Genomic DNA, 16,451 nt, shown 5'->3' with positions numbered 1-16,451 from the left:
GTGACCAGGGGTCACAATTGTGGGCAGGTAGAGCTGAGCCTGGGCACTTCAGGGTGGTGTTCTGGGAAGATTTGAGGTTCTGCCTCCTGCAGGGATTCCCCTCCAAGGTGTGCAGGTGGAGCTTGGCCATCCAAAGCCATCTGGAAATCAGATCAATAGCTCAGCCTGGAGCCTGTCCTACACCCCATCCATCCCCTCTGCCTGGAGGGTTTCCTCTGGGAACATCACCTGGGGTTCTCTGTCACCACTCTGTGAGCGCTGTGGATTCCAGCTGGCACATCCTGAGCCTCCCTGCTGGCACCTCCAGCCAGCACCAGCCCAGGTCCACCAGCCCAGTGGGTCCCATGGGCAGGGGACTCCGGGGGGCTGGAGAGCACAGCAGGAATTGGGATCACACCCACAGGGACCAGAAGCACCTGGGCCCCAGTCAAGGCTAAGGCTGCGTTTGGTGTTGGGGCAGAAAGTTCAGGATTGGTATCAACATTTCCCAGCTCAGGCCATGTCCCCATCCCCCAAATGCCTGGGCACTGTCTGTGTGGTGGAGAGGGGCAGATCTTGGCTCCCAGAGCAGCACAGCCCAGACCATGGGCCAGGGCAAGGCCTGGAGGTGAAGGCAGCTGGAGCAGCTCAGCAGCAGGAGAGGAGGAGTCACTCCATGGGGCTGTGCAGCCTCTGCCAGGGCTCAGGTCAGGACCAGACAATCCTGATGTGGGGCCCTGGCATGGCCAGGGAGAGTCTGGGCAGCTGCCATGGGGGCAGGGGGCAGTGCCTCAGGGCAGGTGGGCTGAGGTCAGGCTGGCCAGGACCCTCGGGAGCAGGGCTCAGGGGAGGGACTGGGGTCTCTATTGGAGCAGGATGGGAAGCCCAGGCTGTGCACACCAACTTTAGAACATCCAGCTTGGCTCTGCCAACCCACTAGGAGTGACAGAATTAAATAGACACTGCAAAGCCCATCAAGCCATGGAATAAATTCCACTTCTTTTTCTGTTTTCTTCTTTTTTTTTTATTGCTTCCAAACAATTATTTAAAGCTCTGGCTGCTTTTCATTATTAGTACATTTTCCCCTGAGTGGGGAAGACAAGCCTGTTGATTCCTGCCACCCTGCAGTTGTCACTGACTTCGCTCCCACACCACTTTGCTGGCCAAGCTGCACATGGGGGACAAGTCCCTCGAGAAGACTGGAGACCAATTGATGGCTGAAAGGGAGAAGCCAGGAGCACAGACTGCCAACTCTGCTCCTCACAGGGCCATACCATCTGCAGGTGTTAAAAGTCACCCTCTCTTTTTTAAGTGACACTCAAACTAAACCAAAAAGGAACTGAGAAACTAAACTAAAAGGTAACAGAAAATAAGAGTTCACTTATACACTCTGTGATTTTAAGTAGGTTTTAAATATGGAAAATCAACTTATTGATTGACAGCTCAACTCATATAAATGTTCATTGATTTTTTTCTTTTAAGCAAATCTAAAAGGTTTGTCATTTTTCCCTGTATAATACAGTAAAGATGAGGATCCCTCTGAACCAAGAAGGACGGGGCAAGACCAGTGTGGAGATGTTCAGTGAGGATCCCTCAGGGGATCCCTCTGTCCCAGCTACCTTTCCAGCACCCCACAGGGATCCCATTCCTGCTGAAAGGAAGGGACCAGCCCCAGCCCCTGACTGAGGCAGAGGGGACAGACAGGCTGGCTGGGAGGGTGGCACAGGTGACACAGCTCCCCAGGAGAGGTGCAGCCCAGCAGGAATTGTCTGAGCAGCCAACAGCTTCTCAGCTCAGGCTCTGAGTGCTCAGAAACACCTCAGCTCTTACAGAGCTACTGACACGCCGTGCTGCAGGGCAGAACCTGCCAGGAAGGCAGCACTGGCTGGAGAGGAGAGGAGGTGTTTGCCATCGTGTCACATCAGTACAGCTGCAGGAGCTGTGCCAGCCCTGGGATCCATCACCTCGGGAACACCAGGCACCCTGCAAAGCTGGGGTGCTCAGCTGCAGACGGCCTGGGCTCAGCAGGACCTGCTGGGCTTTGGCAGCAGAATTTCCTCCAGCCCCCTGAGCAAGTGTGGCAGGGCAGGGACCTGCTGGCAGTGCCTCTGTCACACTGCTGGGGAGGGGGTGCTGTTAAATAACCACGTGCAGCACCACAACAGCAGCAGCAGTGTTGGTAAGTGGCCTGTGGCTGGGCACTGAGGCACACGAGCTCTGCATCTGCAGTGGGAACGTGAATGCTGCCCCTCCTCTGCTGGGCCCTGCTCTCTCCAGCCCCTGGTCTCACACCCCTTCTTCTCCTGCCTCTTCCATCCTGCTTCTCTCCTTTGTCCCTTAACCGTGGTGGCATTTGCTTTCAAAGGGGGACAGGGATGTGCCCCCAGTGAGGAGCAGGCTGCCAGAGGGGTTCCCAGTGGGCTCTCAGCATCTGTCCTCTTCCTCCAGCTGCAGGAAGGTCTGCGAGGGCTCTGCCACACCGTCCCTGAGCCATGGTCTAGGAAGCACTGGGACCATGAAGGGCTTAGGAGACAACAGAAGCCGCCATCTCTCCGATAACCTGGACTCCCCTCAAGACTCTCTTTATGCCCCCCAGGACAGGAACCCTTATCTCCTCAGCCCCACCGACTCCTTCACCATGGATCCCCGATTCCCAGCCCAGAACACCGTCCATGGCGACTGTCTCCTTCCACTCAACAACCAGATCTCCAACAGCAGCACTTTCCCTCGCATCCATTACAACTCCCACTTCGAGGTCCCGGATGACAACCCTTTTCCGAGCCATGCCCAAGCCACCAAGATCAACCGCCTACCTGCCAACCTCCTCGACCAGTTTGAGAAGCAGCTGCCCATCCACAGGGACGGCTTCAGCACCCTCCAGTTCCAGCGGAGCGACGCGAAGCACCGCAGCGAGAGCCCGGGGCGCATCCGGCACCTCGTGCACTCCGTGCAGAAGCTCTTTGCCAAGTCCCAGTCTCTGGAGGGCCCCAGCAAGGGCAACGTGAACGGGAAGAAGGGGGCAGATGACGCCAAGCAAAACCGGAGGAGCAAGAGCAAGGACCGGGCAAAGACCTCCGAACCCAAGCGCAGGACCAGGTCCAACATCTCCGGCTGGTGGAGCTCCGATGACAACCTGGACAGCGACACCTGCAGCTACCGCAACCCCATGGGGCTGATGACGCTGGGCCGGCAGCCCGACCACAGCCAGCCAAAGTACTTCATGCACGCCTACAACACCATCAGCGAGCACATGCTGAAATCCTCCAAGAGCAATAACGACCTCAAGGTCACCCCTTGCACCAATATCCCCATCAACAATGACTCCAACTACATCAAGCGGGGCTCCTGGTCCACGCTGACGCTCAGCCATGCCCGGGAGGTGTGCCAGAAGGCCTCCGCCACCATTGACAAAGCCTTGCTCAAATCCAAGTCCTGCCACCAGGACTTGGCCTACCACTACCTGCAGGTGGGTGCCGTGGGGGAATACGGGGTGCTCTCTCTGCAGGGGGAGCACGGGAGTTCAGGGACATCCTCTTGGTGGACACCCGTGTGACCTTATCAAACATCTCCAGATCGTTCAGCTGCCACCTCGGGTCACACTGCCAGGAGAGGGCTGGGGAGGGCTATGGGAACAGAGCCCTGCTCCCCCTGCGGGGACACGGGCGCTGATGGGGTCCATCTCCCACAGCTGCGGTCCCAGCACCCCCAGTCCCTGTGCTGGACCGTGACACTGTGGAGGGGACACGCCACCCCACCTCCTGTGCTGGATGTGATCCCATTTCCTGCAGGCCTCCCACGTGTTCCCAATGCCTGCCCAGGCCCTGCAGGTGCTGGGGGACACTAATGGGCAGGTGGGGATGTAGCTGCCCCACATGGCTGTGTCCCCTGAGTGCCCACACGGGCGGGAGTGCCGAGGGGCCGCGTCTCACCGGACACAGCTGCCCAGGCCCCCGTGGAGACCCCTGTGCCCCCGGGCTGAAGGTCAGCAGCACTAACTAACGCTCACCCCTTATCTCCACGCATCTCAAGGATGTGCCGGCGTGCCCGGTCAGCCCCGCTCTGCCCAGCTTCCCCGGAGCACTGGTAGGACTGGCAGCGCCTCGCTGCTCGCCCGTGGGACAGGGCTGGGGCAGCAGGGCAGTGCCAGCCCCGCTTGCATGGCCTGCATGGCTGTTGCTGGCTTGAAACCCTGGCACCTGCAGTTCCAGGTCTGTGGCAGGTTCCAAAAGCGGCACTGGAGCAACATGAACCTGGTTGTGCCCTAGAGAGAGGAATGAAGACAAATAAGCCAGGCCTGGATGGGGGGGAGCAGGGGACCAGTCTGTCTATGTAAATCTCCTGCATCCTTTTAATGCAGAGGTGCCAGGGGCTTCCCTGGCTGTGCCCAGTGGGCTTAAAGGCTTTTTAAAAGTGGTGAATTATTGAAGCACACTCGGCTTCCAATATTTCACTGGCCACAGCTGCAAACCAAATTTCCAAGGGGCTGAAGGGACTGCATCAAGAACACCAGCAGGGAAAATGATCTTGGCCTGGTTTCTTTTTCTTTACCCCTGCTCCTACCAGTTAAGCATTTGAGTTTAAAAAGCTGCAGCCAAGCCCTCCAAGGGCCCTGTTCCCCTCAGGCTGCAGCACAGAGCCCAGCAGGCAGCCCCAACAGCCCCTGGGCTCTGGGGTTCAAGGCCGCCCTGCTCCTTCCCCCCATGTAATGAGCCTCCATTTCTCGACAGCCTGACGCAGGGCTGTGGGCACAGCTGGGTGGCACGGGCCTGGCCAGCAGCTGGGCAGCCCCACCGCTTGGCTGGGAGGACACGGGTGCCCCGCGGAGCTGGGACCAGCCCCTCAGCCCCGCGCCGACCGACGCAGGCAGCGCCCAGGTAGGGATCTTGTCTTGAGGAGGAGCTTTTGCCCAGCTCCCTCCCACTCTGATGCTCCTGGGACCACTGGCCAGGGGCAGCAGCCTGGCCTGGACTTGGAGCAGGCAGGGAGCAGCCAACAGCCACGACTGGCATGGCTGGAGGGGCACTGGGTGACACTGGGGTGTGACCAACATCCCCAGAGCCTGGGGCAGACCCTGTGCTCGGTTCACCAGGAATTCACCACCAGAACCAAGACCCTGGGCAACCAGTCCCAAAAACATGATGCCTGGTGCCCCCACAAGCTGACAGGTCACAGGTGTTTGGGCTCACCTTGTCCCCAGGTGTCCAGTGTCAGCCCCAAAGATCAGGGCACAGGGCTCAGGCATCTCATGGGAAGATGGGGTCAGTGTATCCTGCCTTGGCACAGGAGAGGCAATGGAGAAGTCACCTCTGGAGCTCGTGTGTGGGGAATGTCCTTTTGCAAGGTCACACGTCCCCTGTCACAGCTGGGGACAGGGCGAGCCCTCTCCCTCCCTGTGCCAGGGGGACGAACAGCAAGGATCTGCTTTCCCAGTGCCTGGGGGACACAGGGGCCATGCAGAGGGGGCTGCTGCCACGCAGAAATGCCCAGTGGGTGCCAGAGGTGCAGGGCCATGAGGGAGGGCAGGAGTGGGATGGGGACAAACAGGACATCCAGGATGGATAAGCCCCCAAGGCTATTCACCTCTCCTGCCCTATTTGAAGGGTCTGGATATTTTGGGGATTCATCAGCAACTACTGGGGGTCTGTGTTATGTTTCCAGACCCTGGAAACATCCATACCCAGGAGTTTAAGTTGGTGATTACCCAGCTCCAGGTCCAGCCCTGTCCCATCAGGGTAGGGGTCTCTTGGATCAGTCCCTAGGATGACACAGCTCCATCCTTAGAGCACAGTCCCCAAGAAGGGAAGCTGTGCTCCCCATCTCCTGTTCTCTTGTTCCCATGGGCCCCATATGCAACACAGAGTACAAGGAAAGAGGCTGAGAAGCTCCTTGGAGTGGGAGATGCCCCAGGCAAGACTGAGCAGGAGCTGTGGATCTGCAGACAGCACTGAAGGGATGGGCAATGTGGGGGCTCCAAAGGAACAGTCACCATTAACCTGATGCATAGCCTCCCCAACCCCACCTACAGTCAGACCACACCAGAGCTTCCTTAACCCCCAGGAGCCCTGAAAATAATTAATAATGCAGAGTGGGTGGCCTATTCAGTGCCAGCCACTCCACAATGCTCAGTGTCTCACACCAGCCCCACCGAGCTGCCATGGAGCAGGAATACAGCCCAGGTCCTTCCCAGAGGGTGCCCTGCCAGAGGGACAGCCTGGCTCCAGCTTGCTTTCCTGAGGACATGGCTGGGCTGGTGGGACAGCACCAGGGACACCACCACCGAGGGAGCAGCGCTGTGCCCGCAGCAGTGGAGCCTGTGCATGGCCCGTGCACCCCTGGAGTGCTCAGCAGGCATTCCCGTGCTGCATGTCCGTGTGTGTGGGGCTGGGCTGCATGGCAGAGCTGGCACTTGTGTGATGGAAACCCTGTTTGCTCCTTGAGTCTCTTCCCCCTGACTTGCCCCAAGTGGAGGGTGCGCTACAGCTCCTGCCAGAGCCCGGGAGTGGAGCTTTCCCCTTCCCCCCACTCCCCACTCTGTTAGTGCTCCCGGGACTGGGGGATGCCCCAAAGGAAGCCCCTTGGCCCCTTCCCTTTTCCCTCCACACTCTGGTCATGGCAGGAGAGCAGCAGAGCCAGACGGTGCTGCTGGTTGGTGACTGCAGCACCTGGTGACAATGCAGTGTTGTGGCAGCAGTGGAGCCCAGCTCCAGGGGTGGACACCTGCCTGGATCCCACACCCCTGCACCACATGGCACCACGTGGAGCACGGCTGGGCACAAGGAAGGACCCACATCCTGCAGCCCCCAAGTCCCCATAAAGTCTCCAGACCTGGGCATCCTCTTACTCCCACTCCTTCCACACACCCAAAGCACGATGGGCAGAGCCAAGGCCACACCTGGGAGAGCAGCAGGAATGGCAGCAGAGCCCCACCAGCTGTGAGGAGCTGCTCTGTGCCTGGCCTGGGTGCCCTCATCCCCACACGGGCATGACACACAGTCTGTGCTCAGAGCCCCACGTCTCACCTGCCAGGAACTCTGCTGCCATCGAGGGGCTGCACTGGCCACTCTCAGGTCTGTCCTTGGTCACAGAAGCTGCTCTGGGCTCATCACCTCCATCACAGAGTTTCAGACTGTGGGACAGCCTCTTCACATCCTCCTGCAGAGAAGCACCCCAGAGGACCCTGAACAGCACCCAAAGGACCTGTACTGCTTTTGCAGGGCCCCGAGGACACCGGCTTGCCTTTGCAGGTGTGACACAAAACACTTGGCCCGCTCTGTCTGTCCCTGAGCAAGAGCTGTGGGAGTCCCGATGGACTCTGTGCAGGCAGAGGTGGGACATGCTCCAAAGTGGGGCAGCAGATTCAGAGCGTGTCCTCCCAAGCACCTTCCTTCCCCCTGACTGCTGCAATGTGGAGCACCTTGAGAGCAGCTCTGTGTCCTGCTGCCTTGCCAGGGCACAAAGCAGAGGAGAGGCAGGCAGAGAAGGACTAAGGCAGCTTGGTCAGGACCAGGCGCTGTCATGATGCCCCAGGGAGGCTGTTCCTGGGAGAGGGACAGGTCCCAGTGGGGCAGGCAGTGCTGGGGCTGCACCACCAGAGACACAATGGAACTGTCTTTGAGCTGCTGTGCCCAGAGAGCCCGAGGCTGGGAGGCAGGTGCAGCAGCCATGGCAGAACTGAGCAGCCCCAGCCCTCGAGCAGTGGCAGCAGAGCAGCTGCAGGACCCTGAGGTCTTAAAGCGCCCCCTGTCCTGGGCTGAGCTCAGCACCCCTCACTGCCCCACAGCATCCAGCACTGGCCCTGCACAGGGACAGCTGGGCAGTTCCTGTCCTTTCAGTCCCTGTCCTGCCACCCCTCTCCAGCTCTGCCACCCTCCACCAGCCCTGCCTGCCCTCTCCAGCCCCATGCTGACCCAGACCCCAGAAGCAGAAGCTGCAGCTCAGCCTGAGGAGAAGACAGGCAGTGAAATGCAGTCTCCAGTCAGACCTGACACCAAGGTGATTGATATAAAAGTGATTCTCAGGGTCTTTGTCTGTTTCAGAAAGGGTCAGAGCCAGGCATCCAAGTGACCTGTGGCATCCTTCCAGTGGCAGGACTAAGCTGGAACCAGTGGGGTCCCTCCTGGCCCCAAGGCCACCTGTAGAGAGGCTGGGGCAGAGGCAGCACTCACACCCAGCAGGGAAAGGGTTCTCAGCTCTTGCATTTATAAGGACCTGATTGATGACACCCAGAGCCCCCGAGCTGGACAGTTGTGTAAGCAGCCAGCCTGGGAGCCAAGGCCAAGCACAAAGATTGCAGGAGCAGGGTGAAAAGAGCTGGGAGAATCCACACAGTGGACACATGGAGCAAGCTGGCAGGACATGGGCTGAGTCCCTGCTCCTTCGGGCAGGAGAAAGCCCTTGGCTGTGGTGTGTGGATTGAGCCTGCACATGGACACAGCCTGCAGCCTGCAGATCTGAACCTCACCTGAAGGTGCTACAACCCAGCAGCATCAGACACAACCTCGGCTCTGGTTCCCATGGAAGCCCTGCTGGGAGCAGAGATGGGAGCAGGCACCACAAGGCTCTGTCTCATCACGGCTGCAGCACAGCCCTGCATCCCCAGAGCATTGTGTGACCTATGGCTGCTTAGTCCCACAGCTCCCTGGGCAGCTGGGCAGGTCCAGCAGCTCCATCCAGCAGGGCCAAGGTGGAATCTCTCATCAGCACAAGTTGTTCTCAGGAGAAGACATGTCACTGCTCCCCATGGCATCCTCAGCTGCTGCTGGAGCAGTCTGGGTGGCCCTGGGTTGCCCTGGCACTGGCATGGCATGAACATTGCTGCATCCTCACATCTGGTCTGGCTGCTCCTTGGCCATGTCCTCGAGGGCAAGACAAAGGCCAGCAGCAATCCAAGTGAGCCACAAAGCCAAGGCTTGCTCCTGGAAATTTGGGCTTCCCCATCTTTCTCCTGACTTGTCCCATACTGGATGTGGCTCACCCTGGTCAGTCCTGGGCACCTTGGCTCTGCCTCTGGTCCACCCCACAAACCCTTCACAGGATGGGAAGGTGGTGTGGTGGCTTCTGTGGCTGCTCAGGGCTTCAGGCTTCCTGTGGCACCACCAGCTCACTCCTCTCTAGTGAGGGAGCAAGAGACCATATCTGCCTTAAGTTGATTGTGGAGTTGTCATCTTGGTGGGGTTAGAACTGCTTTTCATGCTCAAGGTGCTGCTCTCTGCAGAGAGGCCAGCACAAGGTCTGTGTGCCCAAGCTGCTCTAGGGAGACTTGTGAGAGCCTGACTTGGTTTCAGAAAGTAATTTCAGCCACTCAGAGTCACATTCAACTCAAAACCTTAAAGAGCCCATGAAGGTCTGGGCTCTGAGCCCCAAGCCCTGCTCCAACAACAGTACTTTTATGTTCAGTGACATGGTCTGTGTGATGAACACACACGTCCAGCCCTGTCCCAGTGCCCCACACAGGCCCAGCAAGACCATCCCCTCCTCCCCCTGTTACGCCTGGCATCGTGCAGCTTGTCCTGACTGTATGAGCATGTCTGGGATGGAGGTGGCCAGCGGTGGGGAATGGCTGTGATGTGCTAAAACAGAGGCCACCAAACCAAGGGCTGCCTGGCATGAACTGGTAAGGGAGGGTTGTAAAGGAATTGTGTTGCTTATTCCCACTACACTACAGTGGAAAGCCCAACAATCTCCCCAATTCCCCGTGATCCTGAGGGTCCCAGGATCATGGGTGTGTGCCATCCCTCACATCTGCTCACTCTGCCCTTCCTCCTGCAGGTGCCTCACGGGGAGTGGAACAACACGCTGTCCCGGGACAAGGACAGCGAGATCCCGTGCCGGCGCATGCGGAGCGGGAGTTACATCAAAGCCATGGGGGATGATGACAGCGAAGACTCAGAAACCAGCCCCAAACCATCCCCGAAAACTGCAGCTCGGAGGCAGAGTTACCTCAAGGCCACCCAACAGTCCCTGAGTGAGCAGAGCACCACACAAAGGTAACACTTTTGGAGTGTTTCTGGAGGTCCTCAGGGCCACCCCAGGAGCAGTCCTTGGGTTGCAGCACCCCACAGAGGCCCCATGTGGCATTAGAGCCCAGCAGGGTTCCTGCATCCCAGCTCTAACAGAGAGATGAGGAGACAAGCAGAACAAGAGAAGATGGGGTTCCCCATCCTGGTGATTCCCAGTAGCTCTGGCATTAGGAGCTGCTTCAGGTCCCTGTCCCCTCAGCCATGGGGACAGAACTCCTCAGATGGAGATGTGGGATTTCCTCCCCAAGCATCTTCTGCTCTGGGGGAATGCAGAGATCCCAACCCCAAGATCCCCCTTGGCCATGGGTGCTGCTCACCCGGCATGGCTGAGGACATCGGCCTGCTGGAACTGTGCTTGGAGCTGCTCTGCTCCAGAGGTGTCCAGGGACCTTGTGACCAGCCAGAAAGTTGGAACATTGGATGATATCCTGAGGGGCTGAGAGGTTTGGCACCAGATATTGAGGGAAGAAGACCCACAGTGGTTTGAGTGAAACAAAGCCAGGAGAGCAGAGCAGCTTTGTTGGGCCAGAGGCTGGTCCTGCAGGATGGGCTCTGCATCACCTGGGCAGTGATGCTGTGCAGTGTCCTCAGCACCTGCTCCATGTCCAGGACAAGGCATCTGGGGGCTGTCAGGGCTCCAGATGCTGCAGCTCGGTCCAGAGTGGTACAGAGGGGCAGGGAAAAGCAGGAGCCACCGGGGATGAACTGCTGAGGCTCAGCACAGCGAGGGAAGTGGGGTGTAGGCAGTGTGGGGACACCTCACAGAGCCTTCACATTGAGACCAGGTACTGCTTTCTGCTGGGAGATGGTGACAAATCAGATGTGGGGAGCCCTAGAAATGTCTGCTCTGGATCCATCCCTGTTCCAAGCCTTCAAATCTGCCTCAGGGGAGCAGGCTGGAGTCCTGGAATGTCTGGTGAAAAACAGAGAGGCTGGGGCTCTTTCTGCCCTGGACATCGTCCATCCAGCCCGTGTCCATCGAGATGTGGCCTGCCCCGAGCGCTGGGCTCAGCCAGAGCCGGGACAGTGCCGGGAAAGGTCTGGGGACGGGTCGGGACAGCAGAGATGTGGCTGCGGGGGGCTCCGGGCAGGGCTCGCCCCACAGGAGCTCGGGGGGGGCAGCACCGTGTGGGCCCTGTCCGGGACAGGCTGCGGCCAGAGCCGGGAACAGAGCCGGGGCTGGAGCCAGGGATAGAGCCGAGACTGGATCAGGGAATGGAGCCAGGAATAGAACCGGGGATAGAGCTGGGAATAAAACCGGGCATGAGGCCGGAGCCGGGAATAAAACCGGGCCCGAAGCCGGAGCGAGATAGAGCCGGGAATAAAACCGGGCCCGAAGCCGGAGACGAGACAGAGCTGGGAATAAAACCGTGCCCGAAGCCGGAGCGGGCCCGGAGCCGGGAGCGGAGCGCGGCCGCCCTCTGGTGACCGGGCCCCGGCCCTCGGGCCCAGCCGCAGCCCCGGCAGAGGGAGCCGGCTCCGGCTGGCCCTCCGGCTGGGATGTGGGTGTGCAGGGACAGCCTGAGCCGGGAAGGCACAGAGCCGCTCCCCTGCCCCTCCAGGGGCTGTCGGCCGCTCTGTGGTCTCCCCGTGGGCAGGCGGGGTGGGGGCCGGTGGGGTGGCACGGACACACTGCCCATCCCGGGACGGGGCTGGCTCATGGGGTGAGCTCAGGGATGGAACCCCCAGCACGAGGGAACCCGGCAGTCAGCACAGAGCCCAGAGCTAGTGGTGCCCTTGGTCCCCATGTGGCCTGGGTGTCCCCTCCATCTCCCCTAGCAGAAGGATAATTCCCTGTTCCCATCCCACCCCGGGATGGACACCTCAGAGTCCCTGTGGGATGCCCACTTTCTGTACAGGGCCTGCCGTGCCCTCAGCTCTGCTGTCCCCAGGGAGGTGACAATCACACCTCTGGACCCACGGCCCTGGCAGATGAAAGGGGGAAGCGGCAGCATGAGGGCCTCTGTTGAGATCACAGGCAATTCCAGAGGGAGAGACCCCACAGCTGTCCTGGGTTACTGGGGCTGACAATGTTCCCACCATGTGCACCCAGCCTGTGACCAGGACTCCTTCACACAGGGTCTTGTGGCCCATCCTTCCCCATCCCTCGCATCACCCATGTGCCTGGGTCTCAGCTGGGGTCAGGTTCAGTGAGAGCCCTGTTCTCCTCCTGTGCAGAGCCTGCTGCTGCAGCCCAGGACATAGTGGCAGTTTCTCCCAGCAAATCTGTACTGGAAATACTGATCTCCTGCTCATACAGCATTGTCATTCCAGCTAGGTTCTCACTGGACTTCTCACAGATAATCTTTTGGGTTCCTCTACACAAATGTAAATATATGTATCTTGCAGTTGTTTCCAATTGCAAAGTCCACAAAATACAAACTAAAAGTAATTTCTCACCCTGCCTCTCCCCACTTTTCCAGTAATCCAGGCAATTCTGTGACTGGAGGCTGGCACAGATCCCACACGCTCCCTGGGGCTCAGCTGGACTAACTTGGTATTTGCAGTGCATTCTTTGGGCAGCAGGACATAAAATCCTGCCCCTCTCCTTCCACTGTGCCCCAGAACCCTTTCCTTGTGTGCCATGCCCCAGCAGGGGCCAGCAGGGTGAGGAAGTGCTGCCTTCTCCTGGAGCCAAGCAGTGGATGCAGTGCCCAGCATCATCTCAGTGCTGCCATGCATGCACTGGTGCCTGTGCCTGGCAGAGGGGCTCTGGGCAGAGGTGATCTGGCTCTGCCCAAGCACTGCCACTGCCATGGGGGACACCCTCACACCTTCTCTCTGCTGGCAGGAGCCTGGACCGCCTGGACTCTGTTGAGATCCTCCTACCTCCGAAGTTCCCGACCTGGGAGGAAGAATACAACCAGATCTCTGACAGTGTCAACGAGTCCAGCTGCATTAACCAGGTGAGGTGCTGAAGTGCTGACCCACTGTGCTGGCACACCCAGCAAGGGAGGAGGCCAGCTCAGGGGAGAGGGAGCATCTTCTTCCCTCTTCAAAACAGGGCACTGGCTGTGCTCCAGGAACTGCACAGGCTGTTCCCTGGCAGCTTTACCAAAGTGTCATGGCCAGCTCTTTAATCAGGATTCGTGTCAGACCTTCTCCCTGCAGCTTTGCCTCCTCTCACATTGCTGGTGCAGCCAAAATCCCTCTGCCACAGGTATGGTAACCCAGGGGGTGCCCCACAGTGCTGTGGGAAGCTCATGGCTGCTCTGAGTGCAGGATCTCATTGTGTCACACCCCAGAACCATCTTCAAGGCTGTTCAACCTTGCTGCAAGCTCCTCGTGCCCACTGGGTGGGTCCAGAGGCAGGACCAACCTTGCCTGGTGGTGTCCAGCCTGGGACCCTGCAGGACAGTCACCCTGCTCAGCTCAGGACCTGACCCCTCATGCAGCAGACTGGACCCGGGAACAAGGTGGTTGTAGTTGGGGAGGCTGTCCTGCCAGCCAGCTGGGGATGTCTCTTCTGCATATTCCTGGGCCCCATGGCAAAGCCAAGCATGCCTGTGAGATGCTGGCAGGTGGCAAACCCCTTGTCACAAGGTGGGGTTCATGCCTCAACCGCAGCATTTGTGATGCACTTGATGCAAAATGGGTCTAACTTCCACACTATGGTTATGGGATTGCTCTGGAGCTCCCTGGAGCTGGGATTGCTCTGGAGCTGCCTCCCAGGCTGGGAGATAACTGGTGCCAGGATGAGCCTTTGCAGAGGTCCCATGTGCTCATCTCAGCCCTTTTCCCACAGGGCAGCAATGGCTCCACAGCTTTGCCCAGCAAGCCCTGTCACCCTGGGCCTCTGTGCCATCTGTTCCTGTGTGTCTGCATGGGAGCATGTGCCCACACATCTGCTCTGTGTGTGCAGAGGGGGACAGAGCAGCGGGGTGGGTGTCTGGAGCCCTGGGGTGAGGGGGGAAAAAGGCATGTCCTGCCTGTGTTCCCAGCCAGGTGTGGGGGGCTCTGAGCCCCTTGGCTGGAGTGTCCCACTGTCCCAGAGTGGTTGGAGCTCAGGGGTGCAGGGGCATTGCGGGGCATTCCTGTTCCCTGTGGTCAGTCCTGTCCCTTGTGCAGCAGCAGCAGCAATGTGCTGGGTGTCTCAGTGCACAGCGGGGTCAGGACCGTCGTGTCCTCGTCCTTTGCGTGTCAGTCCGTGCTGAAGTCTCTGCAGGAGACCATGGGTCTGTGCTCTATCCATGTCTAGAGCTGCTTCCAGGAGCTGAGTGCAGCACCCCCATGGAGGCATCAGGAGGGTCGTGGAGCTGAAGGGTCTGAGCAGCCCATGATGTGCCAGGAGCTGCGCAGGCAGCCAGCCCGGAGCTAGACTGGTGGCACTGGGATTGCTGGGGGCACCCCGACTGCCACAGCACCCACTCACACGGGGGGCTGCTGCCGTCATGTGCACTCTGTCCCCTGAAAAGCAGAGAATTCAGCTGCAGCTGGTTGGGATTGAGAGGCTTCCCACAAACTGCACGTCTGTTGATCTAGGATGGAGCTGGTTCATCCACCAGTGCATGCTGGTCTCATCCATCCCAGTTCCTGCTCTGCCCTCACTTTTCTGTGACCTCCAACACCTTCCTTGTGTGTCCAGCCAGATCTCAGTGTCTTCCCACATGGAAGCACCCCCAACTCTGACAGACAAGTCCCCTCTGCTTGGTTTTGTCCCCACCCAGCTCCACTGTGCAGCCCTCTGGCAGCCTGGGGATCACCAGGGGCGTGTGTCAGCACCCCCTGTCACACCGAGGGGACAGAGCTGGTGACCCCAACACTGCCAAGCCCCACCATGAGCTGTGCCCTATGCAAGAGGGCCAGGCCCATTCCAAGAGCCAAGCCTCTTCCCTCAGGTACCCTTGGAACCTGGCAAGAGGGGTCATCGTGGGCAGGTGGTGCCAGGGAGAGCCAGGAGGAGGAGGAGGAGGAGGAGGAGGAGGAGGAGGAGGAGGCAGCCGTGCCCCCATGGGCAGTGCAGTGTCTGTCAGGGGTCTGTCCATACGCCAAGTGTGTGCTGTGGCTTTGCTCTGCTGGGGATGCAGAACAGCTTCTGTGTGGCTTCTTCTGGCACAGGGAGACAGCAGCGAGGTGGCCAGCCCAGCCCTGCAGGCTTAAGGCCAGCTTCCCCCACATGGAGCACCCTGACTGCGCTCACCCCTGGCTCTGTGGGCTGTGAGGTGCTCGGTGGGAGCCACGGTCACCTTGTCCTGCTGCCCCTGCGTGCAGAGTGTGTCCCAGCACGGTGTGTTCCCTGTGGGCATACACAGATATGTGCTCACAGCAGGCGGAATGCTCAGCAGCTTCTCCCGTGGTTGAGGTGTCCTGTGGAGCTTTGCCGTGTCCGTGCCACTGTCTGAGGGGCCTGTGTGGCCTCGCTTGGCATCTGACGAGCTCTGCAGTTTGTACTGAAGTGTCAGCAGCAGTGGCCCCAGGGGACGAGCCCCTGCTGCCCTTGTCCTCGGTCCCTGTGCAGTGACTGTCTGTGTGAGGGGCTCCCTTGTTCTTAGCCTTTAACCTTCTCCAACTCTTTCTTCCAGATCTTTGGACCCCCCTCACTTATCCCTCAGATATTTACCCATGGAGAGCAGGTATTGTCCGGCTGGTGTTTCTCTCATCCTTCCTCACAGAGCTTTCTGGGGCCAGCCTGGACACCCACGGCAGGGTGTGAGGCAGGCTCTGGGGTCAGCCCACGCCCAGGCCAGTGGCAGGAGAAGGAAAAGAGGAGGAGAAGGAGACAGCACTCCTGACCCAGGCACTGTAAGGCAGCTAGAGCATTTGAGTCCTGGGCCCAGCAGGGGCTTAGGGACCATCAGTTTTAGGGGGAAAGCAGATGAACTTCTTGAGCCAAACCTCGTGGAGCTCAGATGCCAGTGCTGAGCAGAAACAATGTCCTTGTTTGCCAGGAGAAAGAAAGGGCCAGGAAATATGGATGTGGGCAACAGGGCCAGTCTCAGCATCTCTCACCTATATTTCAGAATGGTCTGCTCTGGGCTGGGTCTGGTTTGACCTGGCTGAGCCTCTCCCAAGACCAAGTTTGCCCAGCAGCTGCCACGGGAGAGCAAGGCAGGGCTGTGGGAGAGCTGCCCTGCTCAGCCCTGGCCACAGCCAAGCTAGGGATGGAGTTGCGATGGATTCTGAGACCCATCCTAGGCAAGTGTGGGGGCTGTTCCCCAGCCCACACCTCTCCCCTGCTGTCTCCCCATGTTGCCCACGAGGAGCAAGCCTGTTCCAGTGGGGTCTCACATTGAGGCTGGGGTGTTCCAGCTGTGCTGGGACAGGGGCCCTGACAGAGGCTGGACTGGGATTTTAGCCAAACATGTTCCCACCAGCAGCACCGGGGGTGTTTCACAGGCGCTGCTGCTCCACAAGCAGGGACCCTCTCACCTCCAAGGAGGGGCCCCTCTTCCCTCTCTCAGCAGAGAGCTCCGGGCACCCTGAGCCCCAGCAGCACTGACCACTGACTCCTGA

At 59.3% G+C, this 16,451-nt stretch overlaps 1 protein-coding gene across 6 annotated transcripts in view; it reads left to right on the top strand.

The window, feature by feature from the left end:
• DLGAP4 (DLG associated protein 4) overlaps positions 1-16,451 on the top strand; it is a 127,635-nt gene that overhangs the window by 63,404 nt on the left and 47,780 nt on the right. The window contains exons 3-7 of one of the 6 annotated variants that reach the window (XM_015647434.2): positions 2,576-3,445; positions 4,707-4,853; positions 9,748-9,965; positions 12,790-12,904; positions 15,521-15,571. In XM_015647434.2, the coding sequence (XP_015502920.1) occupies positions 2,618-3,445; positions 4,707-4,853; positions 9,748-9,965; positions 12,790-12,904; positions 15,521-15,571 (1,359 nt within the window). In that variant the 5' untranslated portion in view covers positions 2,576-2,617. Of the gene's footprint in view, positions 1-2,427; positions 3,446-4,008; positions 4,063-4,706; positions 4,854-9,747; positions 9,966-12,789; positions 12,905-15,520; positions 15,572-16,451 lie in introns of all 6 variants that reach the window. The other 5 variants (XM_015647430.2, XM_015647432.2, XM_015647435.2 and 2 more) reach the window with 5 other exon arrangements.

The sequence above is a fragment of the Parus major genome, chromosome 20 (assembly GCF_001522545.3).
Source record: "Parus major isolate Abel chromosome 20, Parus_major1.1, whole genome shotgun sequence".
NCBI lineage: Eukaryota > Metazoa > Chordata > Aves > Passeriformes > Paridae > Parus > Parus major.
The sequence above is the reverse complement of the archived record's forward strand: the minus strand, read 5'-3'. Positions and strand labels throughout refer to the sequence as shown.